This window comes from Tachypleus tridentatus, chromosome 10 (assembly GCF_004210375.1).
Source record: "Tachypleus tridentatus isolate NWPU-2018 chromosome 10, ASM421037v1, whole genome shotgun sequence".
Lineage (NCBI taxonomy): Eukaryota > Metazoa > Arthropoda > Merostomata > Xiphosura > Limulidae > Tachypleus > Tachypleus tridentatus.
In genome coordinates this window covers 161685136-161711963 of record NC_134834.1, presented here as the reverse complement: position 1 = coordinate 161711963, position 26828 = coordinate 161685136, and the positions used below count along the sequence as shown (strand labels likewise).

The 26828-nt window shown below is 30.7% G+C and overlaps 2 protein-coding genes across 10 annotated transcripts in view; one reads left to right on the top strand and one right to left on the bottom strand.

The window, feature by feature from the left end:
• Pcf11 (Pcf11 cleavage and polyadenylation factor subunit) overlaps positions 1-13622 on the top strand; it is a 65907-nt gene extending 52285 nt beyond the window's left edge. For 3 of the 6 annotated variants that reach the window (XM_076464949.1, XM_076464948.1, XM_076464951.1), the window contains one exon: positions 25-1503. In XM_076464949.1, the coding sequence (XP_076321064.1) occupies positions 25-663 (639 nt within the window). In that variant the 3' untranslated portion in view covers positions 664-1503. Of the gene's footprint in view, positions 1-24; positions 1504-6874; positions 7039-9579; positions 9623-12448; positions 12622-13219 lie in introns of those variants that run through there. The other 3 variants (XM_076464952.1, XM_076464953.1, XM_076464950.1) reach the window with 3 other exon arrangements.
• Positions 13623-17789: 4167 nt separating this feature from the next.
• Positions 17790-26250, bottom strand: LOC143230800 (ragulator complex protein LAMTOR1-like). 4 transcript variants are annotated; one of them, XM_076464954.1, is made up of 5 exons: positions 26093-26250; positions 24089-24162; positions 22940-23029; positions 20584-20785; positions 17790-18394 (listed from the first exon to the last, which is right to left on the bottom strand). In XM_076464954.1, exons 1-5 carry the CDS (start codon positions 26132-26134, stop codon positions 18302-18304), a joined length of 501 nt encoding a protein of 166 aa, XP_076321069.1. In that variant the 5' UTR covers positions 26135-26250; the 3' UTR covers positions 17790-18301. The 4 variants fall into 4 exon arrangements, with proteins under 4 accessions (XP_076321069.1, XP_076321070.1, XP_076321071.1 ...); XM_076464955.1 differs by having other exon boundaries at positions 24089-24157; positions 26093-26214; XM_076464956.1 differs by having other exon boundaries at positions 26073-26187.
• Between the last annotated feature and the right edge of the window lie 578 nt (positions 26251-26828).

Genomic DNA, 26828 nt, shown 5'->3' with positions numbered 1-26828 from the left:
CGTTGTTTATTGGTATTTTCAAAGACATCCGAAGTTCCTGAAACACCAACTGAAAGTCAGCCACCCTGCCTAGTAAAAAGTGAGGATTCCTCTGAAACACAAGTGATTGTTAAAACAGAACCTGTAGCTGTTGAAGAAGAGAAGTCGGAGATTACCGAAGATGTGAAAGTAAAAGAAGAAGAATCTTCTATAGACACAGAAGAGGTAAATGTAGTCACAGAAGGAGAAAAAGTTATTAATGGAGTAAATGATTCAGAGCCTAAGGAAGAAACAAATCAAGAAGAGGATGAAAAGCCTGCAGAAGTGCTAGATCCAAATGATCCAGAAGCTAAGCTTGAGAGTATTATTGCTAGGGTAGAACTCGAACAAACTAGAGATATCCAGATGAAAACTGAAGAACCAAGTGTAGAAATAGAGCAACCCAAACCTGAATCAAAAATGGTTGTACTGCAATCAGGAGGCATTGTAATGAAAGTCAAGGCAGAAAGTATAGCTCAACCATCTCCTCCTCCAGCAAGCAATGAAGCTACCACAGCAAAGTCAGAATCCGAAGAACCTCAGTCGGATGATGAATTTCATCCACCACCACCCGATCCACGATTTACAGTCTTACCTCCAGTTCTTAGAGGCACAGAACTTTCAGGACTCTGTAGCATTATGTAGAAAGTCTTTATGCATATCATAAATGCTTTTTATGCAAGCAGATCCCTGAATGTCATCTGATCCATATATACCCAACCTCCTCAAGTAATACATAATGTGTATAGGGTGTAATCCCTATCAGCCTGTACATCAAAATGAGACACTTAAATTGTATTTCTTACTTCATTGTGATATCCTTTTATGACGGATTGTAAGTATTGAATGAAATTATCCAAACATTTGTATAATAAAGCACTTACACGACAGCGTACAGAAAAATTGATAGTGTATTGAAAGAATGAAGAGTTTGTAACATAACATTTTGTAGGTATACAAAAGTAATTGTGTGCTCAAGAACATGAAGTATATATCACACGAGTTTTTGTAAGTTCTCTTGTAATTTGCTGCTAAAATTCAGCGTACATGATCAGATCAAGGCATGTATTTAATTTACAAAGTACACACCATGTAATCTAAGTTGTTGCTAGGTTGTTCACGTGAATGGGGTATGTAAGATCTGTAAATTGTTGTACAAAATGTTTTATGCTGTTGTAAAAGTTTACAAATAAAAAATTTATTTTTGTTTTCTCATGGTCTTGATTTATTTTTCTTCTAAACTTTGTCTGTAAACATTTTTTTATTCGGTGTTAAAAAACTAGTGTGTTTTTTTTCCTACGGTCACTCGGAAGTTACTGATGTTGTAGGGCAAAATATTCTTGCAGTAGAATGTATTGTGGAAACATAATAAATAAACGTGTTCTAGTTCATAATCTTTCTGGTGTTCGTGTGAGTGTAAACACTAACTACAATAAGTGTTTGTATATTAGAAGAAAGCTACCTAATAAAAGGTGTTTATCTCAAGTGTGTCGATTTATTTTTATAGATATACGTAATGGATACACAGACGTAATATTACGAACATAAATGCTAAGTACACGTAACTCCTGTAATTGAAAACAATTACTCTTTTTATGAGAATGTAAAAGTGTTTTACGTTAATTTTTTCAGTAATTTTTAGCAAAATCGTATAATTTTAGAAAAATTAGTTGTAAAAAAATTACTATAAAAATTTATCAGTAATACGACATTAAATTGAAAAAAACTTGTAACTGAGTGTTCGTTTAATGATTTCAACCGTAACGAGCTTTTTTATTTATCTCTTTCCACAATTATGAAGTAAATAAATCGCTAAGATTTAGTTTTAACAAAATTGATATAATGTTCACCTTAGCACTAGCATTGGACACCGAGTGCTTAATTCTTGACTTTTACCTTAGGGTGTTTATGTTAATGTTTTATATCCAGAAGTATAAACATTTAGCACTCGAATCTTAGTCACATTTATATTTTATCGCACATAAATTTTACTCAGGTCACAGAAAACACAAGTTTCATTGTATTCAAAGAAAAAATAATTATTCGCTAAACATTAGTTCTTCGTCTTAATGAATTTAAGTCGTATAGTAACGCTGTGACACTTGTCGAAGTGTAAATAACATGCTTTATTTTTAAAGTTGACAATACTTCACAGAAAATTATAAACAAATCTTATTCCTCGAAATTCCCAAGACAATCTGAGTACATGTAATTGTTTATTTTCATTTCACAAAAACAAAAATGCACATTTGTTGACTAGCAGAAGTTTCTTGAGTAATAATGCCGCAAAGTAGGATTCGATTACCTACGTTTAACAGAGCTTTTCTCTAAATGAAACATCAAACTGTTAAAAGTTTTTACCTGTTAAGACTCGTCAGGTAATTTTGTTATGTATATAACGTGAACGTGGTTCGTGACTGGTTTTATAGTTTAAATTGCCAAAAGCAGTTTTATGGTACATAAGGAGAGTAACATTGTTTTCCTATCTCTTAGTAATTTTAACTTTTAAACTGGGTGGCTGTTAATAAGTAGCCTTTCGTGATAAAATTATTTAACTGTATTTATTGTGAAGTTTCTTTTGTAAATCTTGTGGTAAAATACTTTTACTGCTAATGTTTCACGAAATTTTCGTACCTGCCTGAAAAATAGCTTTTATTTGTGTATTTTGTATAGTAATATGCGAATTATGAACTTCGTTCGTTATTGCGTAAAAGTCGCGCACAACGTGAACTGTTCCAGATGTTTCTAATATTTTTCATGAGTTTAATTACAGCCAGAGCGTTGTACGTAAAATATGCTTTTCAATGCTTTCCGAGTTAAATAAGGATAAAAATAGTCTGAGTTTATCGTGGCCTTAATTTATATTTTATCTAATACAGAAATTAATTAGTTAGAAATGCTTAGGACTAATTTCATTTGTTACGTATTACAATATCAAATAGTCTAAAACTGAGTTAAATATAAAAATTATGTAGTTCATTGTTCTCTCCTTATCTATAAAAGTGTTAATACCCATAACAGCCGTTCTGAGATACACACATTGTTGATTATTACACTCGAGAACGTTGTAAAACTTCAGTGAATAGACGGGAATTTCGCATTATAGATTAAACATTAAAATAGATATAATAAACCGTCACACTGCAGCAAACATGCAACAACTAGAAGAGTAAAACAGACATCAAACCAAATTACTGAAGCTGTCAAAAAACAGTTTAAGACAATATCAAAATTCGAGTAGACTGCATTCACACTCAGCATAAACATCGCCAAAAAGTACTTCATAGATGTAATACTGTGCATAACACAACAGTTCACGAGCTTTACAAGACACGACAATACAAGAAAATAAGTGTGCACAATAAACAGAACAGAAAAAATACATGGGTATGGCTCTTAAACTGAGACATGCAAGAGAAAAGTGAACAACAATGTAAAAAATACACAAGTCAACACACCAAATGAGAAGAATACAAGTTACAACAGAACAGGAGGGGGTGAAGAAGTCAATTTGAACATGGCTCTCCCTGGAACAGGGAAGAAACGTCGCATTTTCAAAATAATCTATATTTGCATCTTAGTCTTCCAAGATACTCCTCCAGATGTCACTGTTGCTGCACATTCAACCTTCTTTTGTTTATTAGTGGGCCTGGCATGGCCTAGCGCGTTAAGGCGTGCGCTTTGTAATCTGAGGGTCGCGGGTTCGCGCCAAACATGCTCGCCCTCCCAGCCGTGGGGGCGTTATAATGTGACTGTCAATCCTACTATTCGTTGGTAAAAGAGTAACTCAAGAGCTGGCGGTGGGTGGTGATGACTAGCTGCTATATCGAGGCAAGGGACAGTAAAGAAAGATAATGTTAATAAGATCGAAACAAGCACAAAAAACGTTTATTCAAGAATTTCAATGCTAGTGTTAAAATTAACCACACCTGTCTCTTCTTCATTCACTCAAATTAATTTCACTTAAATTTTGCAGTGAACCTTCTACAGTGTCAGAAAATTATATAGTTAGTAAGTAGAGACGAAAGTTTGTTTGTTTGTGAATTTAACGCTTATAAAGAGGAATTTGCAATACTCTAAGGGCTATCTGCGCTAGCCGTCCCTAATTTAGCAGTGTAAGACTAGAGGGAAAGCAGCTAGTCATCACCACCCACCGCCAACTCATTAAAGGCGTACTACTTTACCAACGAATAGTGGGATTGACTGTCACATTATACCCCCCACGGCTGGGAGGGCGAGCATGTTTATCAGGAGGTTCAATTCCCCTCGGCGACGCGGGCGCGAACCCGCGACCTCGGATTACGAGTCGCAAAATTACGCACAGGCCATCCCACTTTGTTTTACAATACGTACTTTTTGGAATAATTAAAAAAAAAACTATTTTTTCATGCAAAACTCAAGTCTATAGGCGTAATGTTTTTCTTCAAAACTGTCTGAGAATATGTAATTTTCATATTATAGGAGTAAAAATGTATACGCTATAAATGGAAAATAAAATTTGCTTTTTCTAACTTTAAAAGTAATTAACATTTTTCATTAAAGTCCTAGCGCTTTAGGTCCGGTATGGCCAGGTGATCAGGCCACTTAACCCACAACGTGAGGGTCGTAGGTTCGACTCCCTTTGTTATATCAAACACGCTCACCCATTTAAGCCATGACAATCCCACTATTCGTTGGTAAAAGAGTAGCCCAAGAATCGGCGGCGGGTGGTGATGACTAGTTGCCTTCACTCTAGTTTTACACTGCTAAATTGGGGATGGCTAGCGCAGATAGCCCTCAAGTAGCTCAGCGCGAAATTCAAAACAAACAAACAAACAAACAAACCTAGCGCTGCATTCCCGAGATTCCCCAAGTAATGACGTTAATCGGAAATTTCTCGCTTAATTTTGGAGTTTAACGTATTTGACACAAACTGGATTTTCATTAAAAATAACAAGACTATTTGATATTTTTGTTTGTTTTTTGAATTTCGCGCAAAGTTACACGAAGGCTATCTGCGCTTTCCATCCGTATTTTAGCAGTGTAAAACTAGAGGGAAGGCAGCTAGTCATCACCACTCACCGCCAACTCTTGGCCTACTCTTTTATCAACGAATAGTGGAATTGACCGTCACATTATAACGCCCCCACAGCTGAAAGGGCGAGCATGTTTGGTGCGACCGGGATTCGAACCCGCGACTCTCAGATCCTACTATTCGTTGGTAAAAGAGTAACTCAAGAGCTGGCGGTGGGTGGTGATGACTAGCTGCCTTCCCTCTAGTCTTGCACTGCTAAATTAGGGACGGCTAGCACAGATAGCCCTCGAGTAGCTTTGTGCGAAATTCCAAAACAAACAAATATTATTTTAAGTTAGGCAATTTTTTCGTTAAAACTACAAAGACTAAACCTTTGATTTTTCTTTAAAAATTCGTAAAAAATGTATTCTCATATTACTGAAACAGACAGATGCACTTAATATATGTTTTTCAAAATGAAACGTTTTTTTTCTGAAACTTTCATTAACTAACTAGTAATTGTTGGTAAAATTCCCGCTATTTTCGATTTTACTACAATTCTGACAAAAAGAAAGTCGACAAAGTAAAACAACACTTCATCAACATCAACAAATTTCGTCCAAAAACCGTTGAAAAAATTATACACACACAACTGGATCAACAACACAGTCAACAACAAACAAATAGTAATCAATTACAAGAAACAACAAAGTAGAAAAGCTTACTGCTGCATACAATATATTCCCGAAATCAGCGCAAAATAACCAACATTTGTAAAATACTTATAACAAAACACAACATTGCAGTAAACACTAGACTTATTCAAAAAACAGGTACAAAAACTGAAGTCCATACTATGTAAAAACTACACTGACAAACAAGAAGAAAAAAGGAAACCAGATTCGAAGAACAACAAAAAAAAAAAACACTTTTACACGTTTTTGAACACTGCAAATCAAATAAACATAATATAACCATAGAAAGCACCCAAATACTAAATAGAGAAACAAATATAAAACCAGGCAAACAAACGCAAAATCAAGGAAGTCCTTGTTATACAATAACTAAACTAAAATTGAACCAGTATAAAGGAACACCTTGATACCTGTACTAATTAATAAACTAACATTTAACTGAAACGCCCCCTACTATCCTGTACCCGTTTACTCTCGTCTCTAAGATTTAAATATTTCTTTGTTAATATGGAGATGATATAGGAAGGTTGAAACGTTGCTTTATTAGAAAAAGTTTTGGTACCCATAAAAGCGGACTTGAAAGTACAGAAGTGAAATACGCTTTTTTATACCTTTGAATGTAATATAATATATTTCTCATTAAAAACCCCTAACGCTTCATTCTTGAGTTTCTAATTGTAGTGAAAGTATTTAGATATATATTTCAGGTTTAATTTTGAAATTTTTGGGCGTGTTTGAAAATAATGGGTTTTCATTAAAAATACCAACGCTATTCCTTGGATATTTTTCAAAAAGTTTCTGAAACTTTAATGGCATTTATTGAGTACAAAAAATGCACTTTCTGTGTGCTTTTCAAAATGACCCTTTTTGCCAAAACAACCAATCACTAAACTCAGATTTTTTGTTAAAATTACTATTTCAGTCGTAGACATGAAAAAACTAATTATGTGGGGACTTGAGAGATGATTTTAAGACAGATTTTCAAAAGTTATTTTATTAATATGAAAATAAAAATGAGTTGTAATTATGGTAAGGTTAAATAATATGATTGAGCTTTGGAAAGACAGTGTGACCTTGACATGTGCTTGTTATCATTTACTTAAGGGGTAAATTATTTCTTAAAAACATTAGTGAAAATCAAGTTGGTATGCTTTTTGTTATTACCCAGGTGTGATTAGCAGTTTACATAAAGGAACACAATGTGGTTTACGGTTTACTGAGGACCAGCATGAAAAGTATAGTAGACATCTTGATTGGCACTTTCGAGTTAATAGAAGGGAGAAAGATGGAGTGAAGAAAGCATTTTCTAGAAAGTGGTTTTATGATGTAGAGGTAAGTACATTAGAAACATTTAATTACATTTGGAATAGTTAATTTTAGTGGTGAGTTTAAAAAACTAATTGTTCTCAACTAAAGTTAAAAGTTATAAAGTATATATGTAAAAACTGCTCGTGTCGGTTGAAAAAATATTTTACGTAGAGGAGCGAACAACGTTTCGACCTTCTTCGGTCATCGTCAGCTTCACAAAAAAAGAAAGAGGTAACTGGCCGGAAGCTGTCCACATGTTAGAAAGAGATTGTGTAACTGAGTGTCAGAATGTAGAGGGCGGTGTTAGATGTTTGAATATATAATTTTATATTATTTTTAATAGAGGTATAAAGGTGTTCCTTTGTATTTGTTTATTTTGGGTTTAAGTTATTGAATAAATAAAGATTCTTTAATTTTGCGTTTGTTTTTTAATTTAGTATTTGAGTGTTTTCTATGGTTATGTTGTGTTTATTTGACTTGCAGTGTTCGAAAACGTGTGATGATGACTTTTTATGTTCTTTGAATCTGGTTTCCATTTTTCTACTTGTTTCTCCAATATAGAAGTCGTGGAAGTTATCACATTGTATTTTATAAATAATGTTGGTGTGGTGTTTGTCAGTGTAGTTTTTCCATAGTATATATCTCAGTTTTGTGCCTGGTTTTTGAATAAATTTGGTCATAACTGGAATGTCATATTTTGTTACTAGTTTTTGCCAAATGTTGGCTATTTGTCTGCTGATCTCGGAAATATATGGTATGCAGCAGTATATGGTTTCGTGATTTTTTGATTCGTAAGATATATTTACTTTTGTTGATTGATTTTGCTTTCTGTCTAGGTGTGTGCGTATGATGTTTTCTACAGTTTGTGGAGGAAACTTATTGATGTTGATGAAGTATTGTTTTATTTTGTCTAATTCATCGTTTGTTTTATCTGGTGAGCATAGTTGCATTTATGGCTGCGTTTATTTGGTTTCTTAGTATGTTGAGTTTTTGTTTTGTTTCATGTGCTGAGTCCCAAGGAATGTGTAGCCCAGTATGAACGATGAGGGTTGCTAATTGGTTTCTGGGAATGTCTACAGTTTTATTAGGGTCTCGGATATAGAGTTCTAAGCTATCTTGCAGGCTTCAGTGATTGGAACTTCTGTAAAGAGGGATATAACATCGAAACTGGCCATTAAGACTTTATGATTAAGTAGATTTAGATTAGACTTGAAATTAAAAGAGTCTTTGATGAATGAGCTGGCTGATGCTACATATTTGGAAAATGCCCATGCTATGTATTTATCAAGATTATTATTAAACGATTCATATGTGGACATTATTGGTCGTAATAGACAAACTGGTTTATGAGGTTTGGGGATGCCGTATATTTGTTGTGTGCGTGAGTCGGTTTTACGTAGGTAGAAATAAAGAATTCACCATGATGAAGACAAACTTCATGGTCAACAACCACAACTATATACAAACAAATGGCCTAAGCATGGGCAACCCAGTATCACTAGTTCTAGCCAATATTTTTATGACACAAGTTGAAACACAAGCAACTAACACAGCATTACATCCACCACTATACTAGTACAGATATGTAGATGACACGATTGCGGGATTCAGATCTACAGAACACATACTTAATTTTTTCAATCACATTAACTCTATACAAAATATTACATTCCAGTTGTGACCAAATTCATTAAAAAACCAGGGACAAAACTGAGGTCTATACTATGTAAAAACTACACTGACACTAACATTATTTATAAAATACAATGTGATAACTGCCACGACTTCTAATAAAGAACACAAAATAATATATTCAAACATCTAACACTGCCCTCTACATTCCGACACTCAGTTACACAACCACTTTCAAATATGTGGTCAGCTTCCGGTCAGTTACCTCTTTCTTTCTTTGTGAACCTGAAGATGACTGAGAAGGTCGAAACGTTATTCGCTCCTCTACGTAAAATATTTTCTCAATCGAAACGAGCCGTTTTTACATATATATATTTTCTCTAAAAGTGGGTTTTATCGACATCACTGATTAAAAGTTCTAAAGGTTACGTGAGTATATATCATTTAACAAATAAATCTTTTGAGGCTTCCTTTGCTTTGAACTGTAAATACATCAAATCCTGAAAGACCCAGTGAAAGTATGTTTCTAAATGGTTTAGTTCAAGATCAACCAAATTACTTTTATTGCTAAAACCTTTTGAATACATAAAAACAAATCTATACAAATGACTTTTCAGCAATGTATTTTTAAACTTTATAATAACATTGTTTCAAAATTTATGTATAGATCTGTTACATTCATCATTATTGTTTGTGGTGATAATGTTAGCTGTAAAAACTAGTGCTATAACTTGATGTTTTATACAGACAAAATATTTGTTTTAGTTATTAGTGTAACTGATGTTTTACCTGTTTTTTAACCAATAGATCCTTCTTACCACAGAACTATTGTACTCACTGTGTACATGGAGAAAGTTATTATCTGATGCACTTTTAAAGATTAATTGCTGAAAACTACTTAGTAGGTATACAATCTAATAATTTTGTTTTAAGGACTGGATTCAGTTTGAGGAAATTGCTGATTTGGAAGAAGGAGGTAACATGATCAGTCTTAATTATTTCCATAAAGCAAAGTTTTTTTTGTAACTATAAAATTATTTCATACAAACTTGTATTTTACCTATGAAGAAATTCAGCTATTATCACTATAAGAGGGGAAGGCATCACATTGTATTATGTATATTAGTCAGTAAATTTTAATATTACTGCATCAGATGAAAGCATATTCAAAACTAATGGATTTTCCAAATCTATCAGTTATCTGCTAACTCATTTTCAGGATCAGATAGTAAGAGATTTCACTTTGAATTTTGCTTTAAATTACACACTTTTTAGCTTGTTTTAAAACAAGTTTTCTCATTAAAACCACAAAAGCTGAACCTTTGGTATTTTTCAAAGAGTTTGTAATAAAAAATTTATTATCTTGTTATTGAATCAGAAAGATGCACGTAATATATGATTTTCAAAATGAAACTTTTTTTGCTGAAACCTTCATCAACTAAACAGAAATTTTCATTAAAATTTCCAATTTTTACTACACCTCAAGAAAAGGAAGTTAATAGAAGCACTTTAGAAAGTGTAATTTTCACTTAATATTCCTAAATCTAAATTGTTATTGCTGCATTTTACAAATTTAGTTAATCATTAACTTTGGTTTTTTTCTTTGTAAGATAAATTTGTATAATTTTACAATTTCCATTAAAATATTACTTCTCCAATTATTCAACAAAATAAAGTTAACTGGATATTTCACACTTAATTTAGTTTAAAATTTGCAAGTTATTGTGTTTCAAAAAAGTTTTTAAAGCTGCCAAGTTTAAACCATGAATGTTTCATTTACACTGTTGTACTAGAAATATGCTCTGGATGTATGTTTATTAAAAATGATCACTTCAGGCCAAAACACTCTGGATACTTCAGTTTTGATTATTTGTGAAAATTCCAGCTCTTATCAATTTTATTACACTTCTAAAGAAAACAAATTTAATACAAGTGCTAGAAAAAAATGGGCTTTCAAAATTCCTGAATGTAAAACATTGTAGTTGTGGCTTTTTCACAAAATGTTGTCCATCTTAAACCTTGATTTATTCTGGGCAAGTGAAATTTACTTTTTTCTAACTTTGAATTTAATACAGTACCTTTCATGAAAGTCCTATCATTTTATCCTTGAGTTTCTCTAAGTATTGAAGATAGTTGGAAATATAATGCTTAATTATAATCATACTATAAAGATTATCTTGATGTGTGTTTTTGAAATGAAACTTTTTTGCCCAAACCACCCAGTCAGTGAGCTTTGACTTGTTAAAATCCCAGCCATTTTCAAGTTTACCACACTATTTTTGATAAGAAAGTTAATACAAGCACTTGAAAAACAATAATTTTTCATTCATTATTCATGTATCTAGACTGTTGTTGCTACAACTAATTATTGCTTTATTTATTTTTTAGATAGTCAAAATTTGCATTTCTAATGTTTGGAGTAATATAAAATTTATTCATTAAAGTGAAAATGTTTCAATCTTAAGATTCAGTAAAAAATTATGGAAGTCTGATAAGGAGTGATTTTACATTACACAATTTTTTTTTTCATTAACAAAAACTAAACCTTTGATTTTTCTCAAAAGTTTTGTAAAAAAAGTTTATTCTCTTATTACTGAAACAGCAAGATGCACTCAATATATGATTTTCAAATGAAACTTTTTGCTCAAACTGTCATTAACTAAGCAATAATTTTCACTAAAATTCCCTCTATTTTCAATTTTACTACACTTCTAAAAGAAAGAGTTGATGGAAGACTTTGAATAAAAAGATTTTCATAAAGCTTCTTAAATATAAAATGCTATGATGAATTTGTTACACAATTTAGTACATTTTTAACTGTTTTATTTTGGATACTTGAAAATTGCTTATTCTAACTTTAATGAAAAGTATTGTATTACATCCAAAAGTCCCAATGCTTCATTCTTTAGTTTTTCATTGTAATGAAATAACCAGAGATTATACACTTAATATTCGATTTTTGTGGTGTGTTTGAGAAAAATTGATTTTTCATTAAAAATACCAACAGTTTATTTTTCACAAATTTTGTAAACATTTTATTTTCCTGTTATTGGAGTATAAAGGTGAACTTGCTGTGTGATTCTCAAAATATAATTCCTAGTAATTAAGTTCTGATTTGTTGTTAAAAATTACTGCTATTTTTGTTTCAACTTCACTTCTAAAGAAAAGGAAGTTGATACATGTGATCGAAAAAAGGGCATTTTCATAAAATTTAATTCGTATTTAACTTTAGTTGGTTCTTGATAAGTGAAATTTGCCTTTTCATACTTTGGATGTAATATAGTGTTTTCATAAAATGCTTCATTCTTGAGTTTCTCATTGTGATGACTATAATCAGACTTATCATGTTTAATTTTGGAGTTTTTCTCATGTTTGTGAAAAATTTGTTTTTCAATGGAAATACCAAGGATATTTTTCAAAAATTTTTAACAAAATTATATTTTAATATTATTGGAGTACAAAAATGCACTATCTGTGTGCTTTTCAAAATGACCCTTTTTGCCAAAACAACCAATCACTAAACTCAGATTTGTTGTTAAAATTACTATTTCAGTAGTACACATGAAAAAACTGAAATTACATGGGGGACTTGAGGGATGACTTTAAGATAGATTTTCAAAAGTTATTTTATTAGTATGTAAACAAAAATGAGTTGTAATTATGGTAAGGTTAAATAATATGATTGAGCTTTGGAAAGACAGAGTGACCTTGACATGTGCTTGTTATTATTTACTTAAGGGGTAAATTATTTCTTAAACATATTAGTGAAAATCAAGTTGGTATGCTTTTTGTTATTACCCAGGTGTGATTAGCAGTTTACATAAAGGAACACAATGTGCTTCATGTGGTTTATGGTTTACTGAGGACCAACATGAAAAGTATAGTAGGCATCTTGATTGGCACTTTCGAGTTAATAGAAGGGAGAAAGATGGAGTGAAGAAAGCATTTTCTAGGAAGTGGTTTTATGATGTAGAGGTAAGTACATTATAAACATTTAATTACATTTGGAATCATTAATTTTAGTGGTAAGTTTAAAAAAGTAATTGTCCTCAATTGTGGCAGATTATAAAAGCCCTAAAGGTTGAGTATATATTATTTAACAAATTAATCTTTTGAGGCTTTCTTTGCTTTGAACTGTAAATACATCAAATCCTGAAAGACCCAGTAAAAGTATGTTTCTAAATGGTTTAGTTCAAGATCAACCAAATTACTTCTATTGCTAAAACCTTTTGAATACATACAAACAAATCTATACAAATGACTTTTCAGCAATGTATTTTTAAACTTTATAATAAAATTGTTTCAAAATTTATGTATAGATCTGTTATTCATCATTATTGTTTGTGGTGATAATGTTAGCTATAACTTGACATTTTATACAGACAAAATTTGTTGTTATTTAGTGCACCTGATGTTTCACCTGTTTTTAACCAATAGATCCTTCTTACCACAGAACTATTGTACTCACTGTGTACATGGAGAAAGTTATTATCTGATGCACTTTTAAAGATTAATTGCTGAAAACTACTTAGTAGGAATACAATCTAATAATTTTGTTTTTGTTTGTTTTAAGGACTGGATTCAGTTTGAGGAAATTGCTGATTTGGAAGAAGGAGGTAACATGATCAGTCTTAATTATTTCCATAAAGCAGTTTTTTTATAACTATAAAATTATTTCATATAAACATATATTTTACCTATGAAGAAATTCAGCTATTATCACAATGAAAGAAGAAGGCATCACATTGTTTTATGTATATTTGTGTATGAAATTCTAATATTACCCCATCAGATGAAAGCATATTCAAAACTAATGGATTAATTAGTTATCTGTTAACTCATTTTCCTTTATACGAAAATGAAACATTGTATGATTTTTATGCAACAGAAGTTATTTAAGTGTATGATATGAGAATTGCTTTTATTCTGTATAAAAATAAAATCTGTTTATGGATAATAGTGAAACATTTATGAAATATATCGCCTGCTTTTGATTTCTTTAAAATATGTTTGCACTAGTTTTGTTTAGTTTGGTTATTATTTTTAATTTAAAACTCCTTGTATAAATGTTTGTTTTTGTTTTTTTTGAATTTCGCACAAAGCTACTCGAGGTCTATCTGTGCTAGCCGTCCCTAATTTAGTGGTGTAAGACCAGAGGGAAGGCAGCTAGTCACCACCACCCACCTTCAACTCTTGGGCTATTCTTTTACCAACGAATAATGGGATTGACCGTAACATTATAACGCCCCCATCTATGTTGGGATTGAAACTCATTGTTATTATAATTTAGTGTTTTCAAAGTTACTAACACTTAAAGCCACATTTATAAACAGCATTCCCAGTACCAGATTTATTTTTAGATCCACAAGAAAGGCACATGTTTTGTTTCATTAGGTGCTTGAAACTCGTAAACTTTGGGAAGATTCAAAAGTAATACCTCTTCATGATTATACAAAATGACAGTGAACGCGTGAAAAAAATAGGTTGGTCTAGACTTCTAATAAATACCATTTTTAAGACTGTTTTGAAAATATTGAAATGCATACCATTGTCTTAGTACTATAAACAGTATTGTTACATAATGTTACAACTTGGCCTAGACTAGATATGTGCATTATGCTTAGATGCCCCAGAGTCTTTATGCAAGTATAATTTTTGTATATTTAGCAAAACTGGTCATAAAATTGTGTATTCACAACTATATTCTAGTAGATTCACACAATCTTGGGTTCATTGTGCATAACTGTAAAATATGGGTTCAATGCCTTACAAGCCTAGTTACTTTAGCCACCTAAGATTAATAAAAAAAAATTGTTTCAATTATTTAGTGTGATTACTTGTATATTACAAGAATTAAGTGATCACATGGTTTTTGATTAGTTTGGGTTGTTTGTTTCATTTTTATTGGTATTTTCAAAGACATCTGAAGTTCCTGAAACACTGAGATCAGATGAGATTTCACATTCAATATTGCTTTAAATTGCACAATGTTTTGTTGTTTTTTTTAAATCAACTTTGGCATTTTTCAAAGATTTCATAAACTTTATTTTCATATCACTGGAATAGAAAGATACACTTGATTCATGTTTTTCAAAATCAAACTTTTTGTTAAAACATCCCTTAATTAAACAGTGATTTGTCATTAAAATTCCCAATACTTCTGATTTTATTACACTTCTAAAGAAAGCATTTAATACAAGTGCTTGAAAAAGGGGCATTTCCATTTAAAATTCCTAAATGTAGAACCTTATTCTTTTTGTTTTTTTACAAAATTTTATTCCATCTTAAACTTTGGGGAAGTGAAATTTATTTTTTCCAACTTTGGATTTAATACAGAACTTTTCCTTGAAGTCCTATTGCTTCGTTCTTGAGTCTTTCTAAGTAATGAAGATAATTGGAAATATAATACATTGTGAATCTAGAATTTTTTACAAAATTTAGTCCATCTTTAACTGTTTTATTTTGTAAAAGTGAAATTTGTTTCTCTAACTTTGGATGTAATACAGCACTTTAATGGAAAGTCCTATCACAGTTCTTGAACTTCTCTTGATAGTGAATATAATCGAAGATTTCACGTTTAATTTTGGATTTTTTTGCATGTTTTAGAAATATTGGTTTTTCATAAAAAGGATATTTTTCAAGTTTTGTAATTTTATTTTCCTACTCTAGGAGTATAAAGATGCACTTATTAATTTATTATACTGCACCTCTCAAGAAAAGGAATTCTCATAAAACTAATTATAGAACACTAAGGAAGCTTTTTTTAATCAAACTTGTTGCACTTCATTTTGGATTTTTTACATGTTTGAGAAAACAATTGGCATTTCATTGAGCACCATAATTTATCAGTTTTTTTTTTTTTATTATTTCTCTCATTCATGAAAATGGTTGCATAAAAATTCCAATTTCATACCGTTGTAGCTATGTTCTGGATGCATGTTTTTCCAAAAAATGATCTCAATACTTACTGTAACTGATTTACTGTTGTACATTTATTTTTAGTATAGTTTACTTTTTTGCCTGTGTACTGCTTAAATCCTACCTGTTCTCAAAATTTTAGAAGATTCTTGAAAGTAAGAATCAACAATATTTCTTTTAGAAAATTATAAAGCTCTGAAAGATACATCTCATATTTTTCCTTTTTTGGCATGTAATATAAAGTAAAAATTAATTTTCCAAAGATATTAAAATAGTTTGATGCGACTTTAAATAGTTAAAAGTTAAGAGGGCAATTGTAACAACAGCTCAGTAATGTTCGATAAAATTGTGAAAGGTTTAAAAAAGGAATATAGAGTAATATGTGTTTTACTATATTGCTAGAGATTATAAAAATTCCTTTCCAAGTTAAATAACATGTACAGTAGTGTGCAAAAGTGTTCAAACTACTTTTAGGCTACTTTCAAAGAACAATGGAAGGTAAGTCACAAATGAAACATAAAACTTAACTTTTGCTTTAATAACTGCAGACAGTCTTTCAAGCATTATTGAAACATATTTAATTGAAGTTCCTTTGGAATTTTACTTCCAATCTATCTAATAAAATTTCTTTGAGAGTAACTTTTGATTTAAATTTTCAAATCCCAGTTCTGCTCAATTGCGTAGTATATAGTAAGAGCTTTTTGTAGGTCATTGCATAATTTGAATGATTCCAATAGCTGCTTTTTCCTTACCAAAGTAACTTCTGCATAGTTTGGATGTGTGTTTGGGGTCATTATTTTCTTGTTAGTAGAATCTTTTATCAATACTATGCAAGGTACTGGGCATACCTTGACAGATTAGTATTGAATGATACCTGCACTAGTCCACTATTCCATCAATTTTGCAAATACTGCCTCTCAGCTCAACAGAAAAACACCCTAGTAAGTGCTATACATTGAGGTAACTTTCACCTTTCTTCATCGTATCTGTAACAGATGCTTTGACCCAAATATTTCAAACTTAGACTTATCTGTCCATAACATCCTTTACCAGTCATAAACAGCCCAGTTTTTGTACTTTTTAGCAAGTTTCAGTCTCTTGACAATATCTGAAGATCATAGTAAAGGTTTTTTAAGTGCTACATGACCAAATATTCCATTCTCATCAAGTCTGCCTGATAATGTATATCTGGGTACTTTTCTATTATTCTATTCTGAAAACTGCTTAAACTCAGTGCCATTAAACTGAAGTGTTCTGACTCTTCCTTTACTATTTTTAAATTTGCCTGTCTCAACCTAAGGTGTACTAAACATTGTTCGAAGAGTATTTCAATTTTGCATTAGTGTGCTGGCGAGTCCAACCAGTATCACGTAAAGCTTTTATACAAACTTTCTGCTCTAATGACAATTTTCTATGCTTTTTGAGCCACATAAGGACAACTTACTTTACAATGTTAAACATCGTTTTTAGCTAGATTTATTCATGAAGTGATATTAAACTGATTTCATTTAGCCAATACTGGGACTATATGCTAGCTCATTTCTATATAGTTGTAATATTGCATATGGTACTGGGATAGTTATTTCAGACCCTAAATTTAATCAGTATGTTCATTCAAGCAGAGTCATTATAACATGCACTTAGTACAAGTATATGAGTATTCTCACCCTGGCTCATTCAACTGTTGAAAAAGTGCTAAAATTTACATTCTATAATGGCATGGAAGATTTAGTTTTATTTTGAATTTCACATAAAGCTGCAAGAGAGCTATCTGCACTAGCTGTCCCTAATTTAGCAGTGTAAGACTAGAGGGAAGGCAGCTAGTCATCACCACCCACTGTCAACTCTTGGGCTACTCTTTTACCAACGAATAGTGGGACTGACCGTAACTTTATAACGCCCCCACGGCTGGGAGGGCGAGCATGTTTGGTGCTACAGGGATTCGAGCCTATAACCCTCAGGGCATGGAAGAATGAAAATATTCTCTAGGCCTAACACATTACTGTAATTGAAATAACTTTAACCAAAGTAAAAATGATAGAGGGAAAGTTTATTTCATAAATTTATTTTAAATTAGTGGTAACATTACATTCTAAATTGACTTCTGAAGTCAAACTGGTAGAAAGTGAAGAGTTCAAGAGAGAAAAGAACAAGACAAGCAAACATAGTTTTATATAGCTAACTAATAGTACAAAGTAATTAAATTTATTTAGCCTGACCAAGTGTTAATAGGAACAACTGTCTTTATTAATAAGCTTGTTACATGTGCTAGGTTGAAAGATAAATATGAATTTTTATTTTAAAAAAAAAGTTACTTGATCATAACTGGACACACAAAAAAATACCATAACATAGTTTGTTCTACTAACGTACATTTATACATTGTTATTCACTCATTGTGTGGTATTATGTAATAAATTATACTGATCTTGATTTGAGAGATTTTCACAAAATCCTTTTTTGAAAAACATTCTAATAGGTATGTCAATATTTACATCACTTATGTAACGCAAATGAAACATGAATTAATTTACAGTATATTTTTTAGTATGCTGAAGCTCATACTTACCAAACATCAAACAAAAGTAAACCCTTCTCAACACTGGGACTTGTATTTTTTCATTTAAAATAAAAATGCAAAATATTCCAAAAATACCCTAGTGGAGGAGGTGAGGCTGTAATGGTTAAGTAATTATTCACCTGAAAGCATAAACACTCATCTAACTGTAGACCCACTTTATGGGATCCCAAAATCAACTACAAGGTTTTCTTGGTGTTTCACCTTGATCTCCTGAAGTGCATGCAGGGCTTTCTCACAAGTACTGTTCAGCTGTAAGAAGTTTAATTATGTGATAATCATTTCACTCATACGCACAGTGAAGAACAAAGAAAAAAAAAGTTTTAACAAATCAATGTATGAATGAATTATTGAATGTATAATGATAATCACAAACGTGTTAGTATAAATATTGCCCTAAAATTGTCAGAGTATTGATGGGTACATCAACTAGCTGGTGATAAAAAAAACTATTATATAGTAGTAAAAACTAACTCCATTATATAAGAATCTTGTGGACAAAAATTAAGTTCTTGTTTTTTGTCACTAATGTTTCCCAATAAATGTGCTAACTACTGCTGAGAAACATGGACAATTTTTTTGAAAGTAGTAACACACTAACATGTAAATTCCTTCTACAGCTTCATTCGGTTACTTCAAAACATCCATTTGAGGAGAGAAAATATATCAGTGTGTTGTATATGATACAGCTCCTAATACAATGATAGTTTATCTGTTTGTTACTTAAAATTGCAAGATGCTAACAAAAAGAAAAAATTTGGGCATATCTACAACAGCAATTTCTTTTCAGGTGCATGACATATCTAAAGAACTAAGTAATGTAAATTGGTAAAGTGTCTGTGGCTGGATTTCCTTGATTTTAACTGAATTTATTCAACATATTTAAGAGACCCTAAATGAAATAACACTATCATAATGGTACATTTATACTGGCAGAAGTAAAGATACTGAAACTAGTATTACATCTAACAAAGTTACACATGACCCGGTCATCATTTAGAACTGCAGGAATGAATGCTGATTTCAAGTCATTTTCCTCATTATAAAAATACTCAAAAACATTTATGTGACAAAAACTACAGGAGTACTGCACTGACAGTAACATGCTGAAATAAGTGGATTAGAACTGGCAAAATATTTTACACACAGCTAATATTCTTTGCACAATCTATGCATTGAGTGCATTTTTTCACATAACAAATATCTTAAAAGTCCACTCTTCATGAGTATAAGAAAACTATATAACCACTACTTATCACAAAAGAAAATGGAAAATTATTTTGAGGTTAAACAACTATTTGCAAAATCCCTGCTACATGACAAAATAACTGTAGTGTGTGTTTCAAGTGGGCATAAACCATCAAAATATGCAATTGTGTGTGGTTTTACCAATAATACCGTGTGTTCACTAACGTTGATTTCTTGCTTTTACTTATTATATTGCACCCTACCCGATGGTTAGGGAACGGCACGAATCAGTAGCTTCATACTTTGAACTTGTATTCAGGTGGTTGGCAAGCTCAAGACTAATCCCCATTACGTTGTTGTGTCCTTGAGTAAGACACTTTACCTCGTTCGTTCCAGAATATTCAGTGGTGTGATGGGTACCTAGCTGTTTGTTTTCTGAATTTTGTGCAAAGCTACACGAGGGCTACCAGTGCTAGCTATCCTTAATTTAGCAGCAAAAGACCTAGAGGGAAGGCAGATAGTCAACACCACTCACTGCCAATTCTTGGGTTACTCTTTTACCAGTTAATAGTGGATTGATCATCACATTATAACACCCCCATGGCTGAAAGAATGAGTATGTTTTGGTGAGATTGGGATTAAAACCCACAACCATCAGACTGCAAGTTGAGCACCCGAAAAAGATGTAAATGGGGGCCACTGTTTGATCCAGTACATGAAAACATAGCAAAATAAAAAGATAGGAGATTCTTATTTTATATTCTAACTTGACAATATTGGTAGTTCAAGTTTCTGATTTGTAAGAAACTGTAGACTTGGTATTTTGAAATCACAAACATCTAATTTTAAACTGTGCTGCATTCACAACATACTCACTAAAATCTATATTTAGGTGTGTTCTTTTAATATTGACTTTTAAATTGAGAAATTAACTCATATATAATAAATTTTGAATTATAATCTACAATTTGATTCCAAACTTGAAAATTCATAAAATAATAGTTCAATAAAATTTTAAATGCAATGACACAGATTTGACCTGTGACCCAGCACAAAAGGATTAAACATTTACCATGTTTAGCATATACAAGTAATAGAAATCCTTCTGCTGTTATTAAAATGTTATTAATAAGATATAACATGTTCAAGTTCTGTGGAGAGTACGTGAGAGAAACTATAAAAAAATTCAATAATTTTTATATTTTCCTTGGGATATCATACCAAGCTCTACAAAAACAATTTGACAAACTTACTAATTTCAAATCACTTGAAGATACTGGATTGACTGCAAGGCCCTTTTCTGGTGCTGGAAGATCTACCAATAATGATGGCTTCTTTTTAAGGACTTCAAAAGTTTGAGCAGAAACCATAATTTTCTGATTATACTGGAAAGCTCTATCTAAGTATTCACTTTGCTCCAAGTGAGAATCCAGACCTGATACATCAATCACATTTCTGAAACAAAAATTCTCAGCTTAGTAGGTTACACATCACACATGTGCATACATACAAACAAAAAGCTTGCAGTATTCAAGGTTTGGCATACACATATTCTGGAAACAAAACATTTGCTTTGTCTTTAAAGTGACTGTATATTTACTTGATAAGTTCTACAAATGAAACCAAAACCCTACTGAAAGTTCTATAAAAGTAGTTGGAATTGTAGAGATGCATAACAGAAATAACCACAAATCAAAACTCATGTTTATGTAAATACAAACATACAAAAGAATTTAAATTCATACACTCAAAACTAACAATATTTTACAGCTTTGAAGTGCTCTTAAAGTTACTTGTCCTGCATGTAATAGGAAAATGAATGATATCATTAATAATTAATTTCACTAAACACTTTTCAAACAGATTCAGTATAACACAAGTTCATCTACACATTAAGCATTTGTACTATAACTTTTGATACAGCATGTGTATCTTTACAAAATTCGGTAGACTTTTAGTAAAGATTACAAGTATTTTGTATTAAAAAATCAGATTTCTTAATGAAGTATTTTTACTAAAGATTTGTTTGTGAAAATAGTTTGTTTCATTACTAGTTTGAGTGCAAAGTGGTTTCATGTTATAATTAAAAAACTGTTCTTTGCATAATCTCCAAAACCTAATTACATTTCAAACATTAGTTTTCCCTAAGACTTTATATTATTTTCTATACTCTATGTATTTGATTCAGTACATAAGCTGTATCTCAGCAAAATAAAAAAAGTGAGGTTCTTATTTTACAGTCTAAGCTTGTCAACATTAGTAATTTGAGTTTCTAATTTATACAAAGTTAGACTTAATATTTTAACATCACAAACTGCATTGAAATAAGTGGATTAGAACTGGCAGAATATCTTACACACAGCTAATACTCTTTGCACAATCTATGCCTTGAGTGGATTTTTTCACATAACAAATATCTTAAAAGTCCATTTTTCATGAGTATAAGAAAAATGCAGTTTACACAGTGCTACATTTGACATACCACTAAAATTTATATTTAAATGTGTTCTTTTGATATTTACTTTCAAATTAAGAACTTAACTCGTATATAATATTATAGTTTGAATTTTAATCTACAATTTGATTCCAAATTTATTGACAAATTAATAAACTAGTATTTCAATAAAATTTTGAATGCAAATCAACTAATACAATAGCACGGCCTTTGAACCCTGACCTGTTGCAAAAGGGTTAAAAGTTAAAACAATAAGCTGCCATTTTACAAAATGAAAACATTAATTTCAGGGAATAAAATTGTACATTTCATAACTTCAAATTAGATTTGTCTTAAAGTGATTCCAAATATTAAAAACACATAGTCATTTTTTCCTGTTTTTTATACACACACACACACCTAAAAGAAAAAAATTAAACATACAGAAAATGATATATTTTACATAAAATATTAAATACAAAGTTTGAAATAGTAAAATAAAAGAATTAAATTACTCTTTATTTCACACAAGTTAAACAGATGATTTTACACAAGTCTTTCATAATACACAAAAGTACCATTCGTAGGTTAAATAAAAGTAAACTAGGTGTTACATTTCACTTGAGTTCACTGTTTGGAACTGGCCCATACTTAGTAAAATGCTGAAATAAAACAGTATCTATCTAAAAAATATCAGAATTTTGAGTTTTAATAGTTTTTACAGAACTGTGAAACTCAGAAAAATATTTATATTATCTTCAAAGATTGGCCTACTAGAACACCAAGCAATTGCTCAATGGGCTCATGCATTCTTAGAAATTGATTTTAAGTTAACTTTTTAGCCAGTAATGTGAAAACTTATAGGGTACTTGTTAATGATACAGCCTCAACTGGTCCCTTAATGCCAATCCACCACTGTACATTATTATGATAATCAACCAGAAACAGTGAAAAAAAAATTTTCATGGAATTACACAGCATACTAATGAATCATTCACAACTGTACACTATTTGTTGTTTAAAACTCTCTGCTTTTTGATGAGATTACAATAATTATTGATTAAACTTTGAAATTTATTTATTTTTTCTGAAAGTCTACAGTATTCTGAAGTTACTCATAATTCCTGCAACCCAAGAGAAATTCAGTAAAAAGATGGAGTTAATAATATACTTACGTTGCTGCCTGATTTAATATACTGTTTAGGGCTGACTGCTTATCCTCCCCATGACTGTGTGTACAGTTTGTGCTGCTTCCATAGTCATCACTGAAAATTTAAGGGATCTAGTCACTAGCTATGCAAATGAATCATTAACACAAATTACTGTGATTACATTTCTTCAAAATTTAAAAGTAAAAATAAGATATAATCTACATTACAAATGAGAATGTTCTAATTCATATTATTCAGAAATAAAAATTAAACATTTAGATGTTTTATATGTTGAATATTTACAAAACTATAACCATTACACATAAATATGTTAAGCGTTTCCTGCTGCTATTTTCCCTTCAGCACAAAAATATTACAACAATGGTAAAATAGTAAAAATAAAATAACACTGGTATTTGAGGATGTATTTACTATTTCATTTTCACTCATTTATATATGCATATAACAGTTATAAAATATTGAAAAATTAAATAAAGTTGATGGTTTTAAAGAAATTATTTTAATTTATAAACTAAATAGATACCAATGAAAAATTTCCTCAGAGAGAATTATTGTTGATAGAGATGCAGTAGTTTATATGGTTAAAAAGTAGATTAAACCTTTAGCCAAACTGGTAGACCACTTACTTGTTGTGCACAACAAGAAGTTTGAGTTTAATGCCAAATAGAGGAAAGCAACAAGATCACCACATATATACACATGATTATATATTTTGTTTTTACTTAAAGAATTTGTAAGATATAAATTACAAATACACTAAATCAAATTTGGCTTGTCATCATATGATGGCAGATACTAGTACTAAACCAGTTAAAACTACAGTTACCTAAATTAACATAATTCCCAGTATAAGCTATCACAGTTTTAACAGTATTTAAAATCCTTCAAGATTAGGTTTAATCATCTATACATGGATAAGCAGACAGTACCACAGCTCTAGGACACACATCATGTTAAATATTTTACAGATAACATTGCAGAGTGTAAGATAGAAGATTTCTAACTAGCTTTATGAAACCAACTGACTAAAAGGCACACAAAATAGTTTTCACTATGTTCTGAATTAGTTTAATATTTTTCTGATAACATTCAGAAACTCTTCCAAGTTCATATTTTATTTTTTAGGTGTAACAACACTTAAAAATATATTACCTAGTAAATGATTTTACTGAATTACCACTCACAGGATTACTTAACAGTTTTGTTCTTTCATTTGGCCTGCTGTGCTGCAAAGAACAAAATTGGCTTAGTTACTGAAATAAAAGTATTTAACAGTAGAGTCCATGTATAATTGGACTCTACTGTTAAATTACTATAACTACAAAGCTTCAAAATTGTTTGGAATAAACATAAATAAACTATAAAATTACACCAGTTTTACTTTTATAAATATTTTACTTAAATATTTTTCTTCTAAATTTTATTACAATCTGTAGTATGTTTATAGTCTCTCTTTGGTTTCTATATTTATGGGTGTGTTTTGAAGGTGGTAATTCTCTTTAGATTAATTAAGATTAGACATAAGTAGATAACTTTTTATGATCACCCTAACAGGCTACAAAAATTAAAATTATACATATTTATGAAAATCTTGAATGTTAATCTCAAAAATGTCTATAAAATAATGTTCATTCAGAATATTTATTCCTGTAATAGAACTTAAGATAACCAACCACATTACAATAAGTCTGCTCAACCAGAAGACAAACATACTAAACTTTATTTCATATAATGCATCACTATGCTCCATATGTTTTTAGGAACCATTTAACTATTTCACCATTCTTGTCTCAATATTTTACATTCTTCAAATAACATAGTGAACAAAGAATAAAAAAAAATGAATTATTCATGATATGGAAATGTTGTTGATACATAAGGAAGCTAGAAACAATAACAACAATACTGTTTGAAAGACATTATTGGACAAAACAGCACAGTGCAAATAGGGAACTGAAATAAAAAAAAATTCAAAATGTAAATGTATCCTAACAAAAAGATCCAAGAACTAGTATATATGCATGTAACATACATTTCAAGACTGCAAGGTACTTAAGTCATAAAACCCTTGATCTGTGAAATTCAAAATTCCTTACAAGTGATTGATCATACAGAATCAACTTAGATATGCCTTCATCTTCATTTTCTAGCCACTAGCAGGGCTGCTACCTTAAGGTTTCTTTAAGAGACCCTTAAATGTCTCTATTATCATCTTCCCTTATGATCATTTTTCGAAAGACTGTTTTTCTAAGACACAAATTGTTTTTGCCAACATTCTATACATAACATGACCATAGCCAAGTGTTAAAAGAATAGTAAATAACATTTTAAATAAAAAAATGAAAATAAACAAATAATTTTAACAACACAATATTATTTTATTTGATCTATACCATTAAATACCTGAGAGCAATACTACCAACATGGCAGAAAATATAAAATTCAACAACAAAAAAACTTTGGGAAAGAATACCATTTTTTATAGTTTCATATTATTGAGGGAAATAATAAAATAAATGAATCACTATTTTACTCAAAACGTTTAACTTTTCATGAGAACTGCTTATGATTATAAAAATTAATCACTGCTTTTTGCGTTTGCATGATTTATATTAAAAGTGCACAAATTTCTGACCTAAGAAGGTCGAAACGTTGTTCTGTACTTTATTATATTTTAAGTTTTAATACCCATACCAGTTGTCTTCAGAAAATATTTTTTACTTCAAGTGGGTTTTTCGTCATCACGAATCTCTATGAAATTACCGAGATCAGACTTCAAAAATAACTTGAAATTGAGTAACAGGTGTAATAGAGACAGTTTAAATTAGTACTAAACACTATCTTTTTTATAACACATTAACACATTCAACAAACGTCAAAACGCGTTAGATAAGCTTGCATCTTACATATCATATATACGTAAATGTAAATTGACTCTTAAACTTAAATTGTTATAAACGTTTAACTAATATTAACAATACGTATATCACCGTTATTTTAATATTATCCTAAAATGTTATTAGTAGTACTAATAGTAGTATTTCTATCGCTTGAACTTAAATTGAACTGAACAAAACGTGGAGTTTGTATTAATGTCTGCCAAAACGTAAAATTTTCAACAAGAGCTCAAATTTACCTTCATTTAATTTAACATACCTGTGGGCTTTTATCATCGTCGCTACTAAAACAGCAACCCATTACACAAACAGAATAACCGTATAATTTGTATTTAGAATTATACTAACGAGGGCGGCATCAGCTCATAAATACATTTTCGCATCCCCTCATTTTCATTGAATTATGAAAAACTAAACGGCTCAAACGTCATTGAAAGTAAATATTACGCATTACTTTAAAAAAGCATTCTACTTACTGTTATCCTGCCATAAAATTAACGAGGAATATTAAAAATAAAACAATGAACAGTTATAAAATTGAAAATCATGGTTTTCACGCTCTTTAGAGAGAAAGCGTCATATGTCAATATACGCTACATAATACTTTAGAGATTATTATTGTTGATGTTTTGCTACGGGATTCATATAGAACTTTAAAAATTAATTACCGAATTATTCTGAAAATTTGAAACTAAGAAAGTCCATTATTGTTTCAATGTTTTAATGCAAATAAACTTTAGTTAGAATACTGAATAATTCTTAGTTTTGTTACATCACTCTAGAGTTGATAGAAAATGTAAGAAATAAACCAGTGAATATTTCTCTAAATTCAGAGCTGTAAGTTCTTACGGTTGTATACAGTATATAAGTATAATATATACATAAGTACGTGAATGTACAAATTGCATTAGGATGATAATCAATCCCTAAGAAACACGTGAACAACAGCTGATGAAACATTGAATTCAAACTTTTATGAGTTCTCTCTCTCTCGG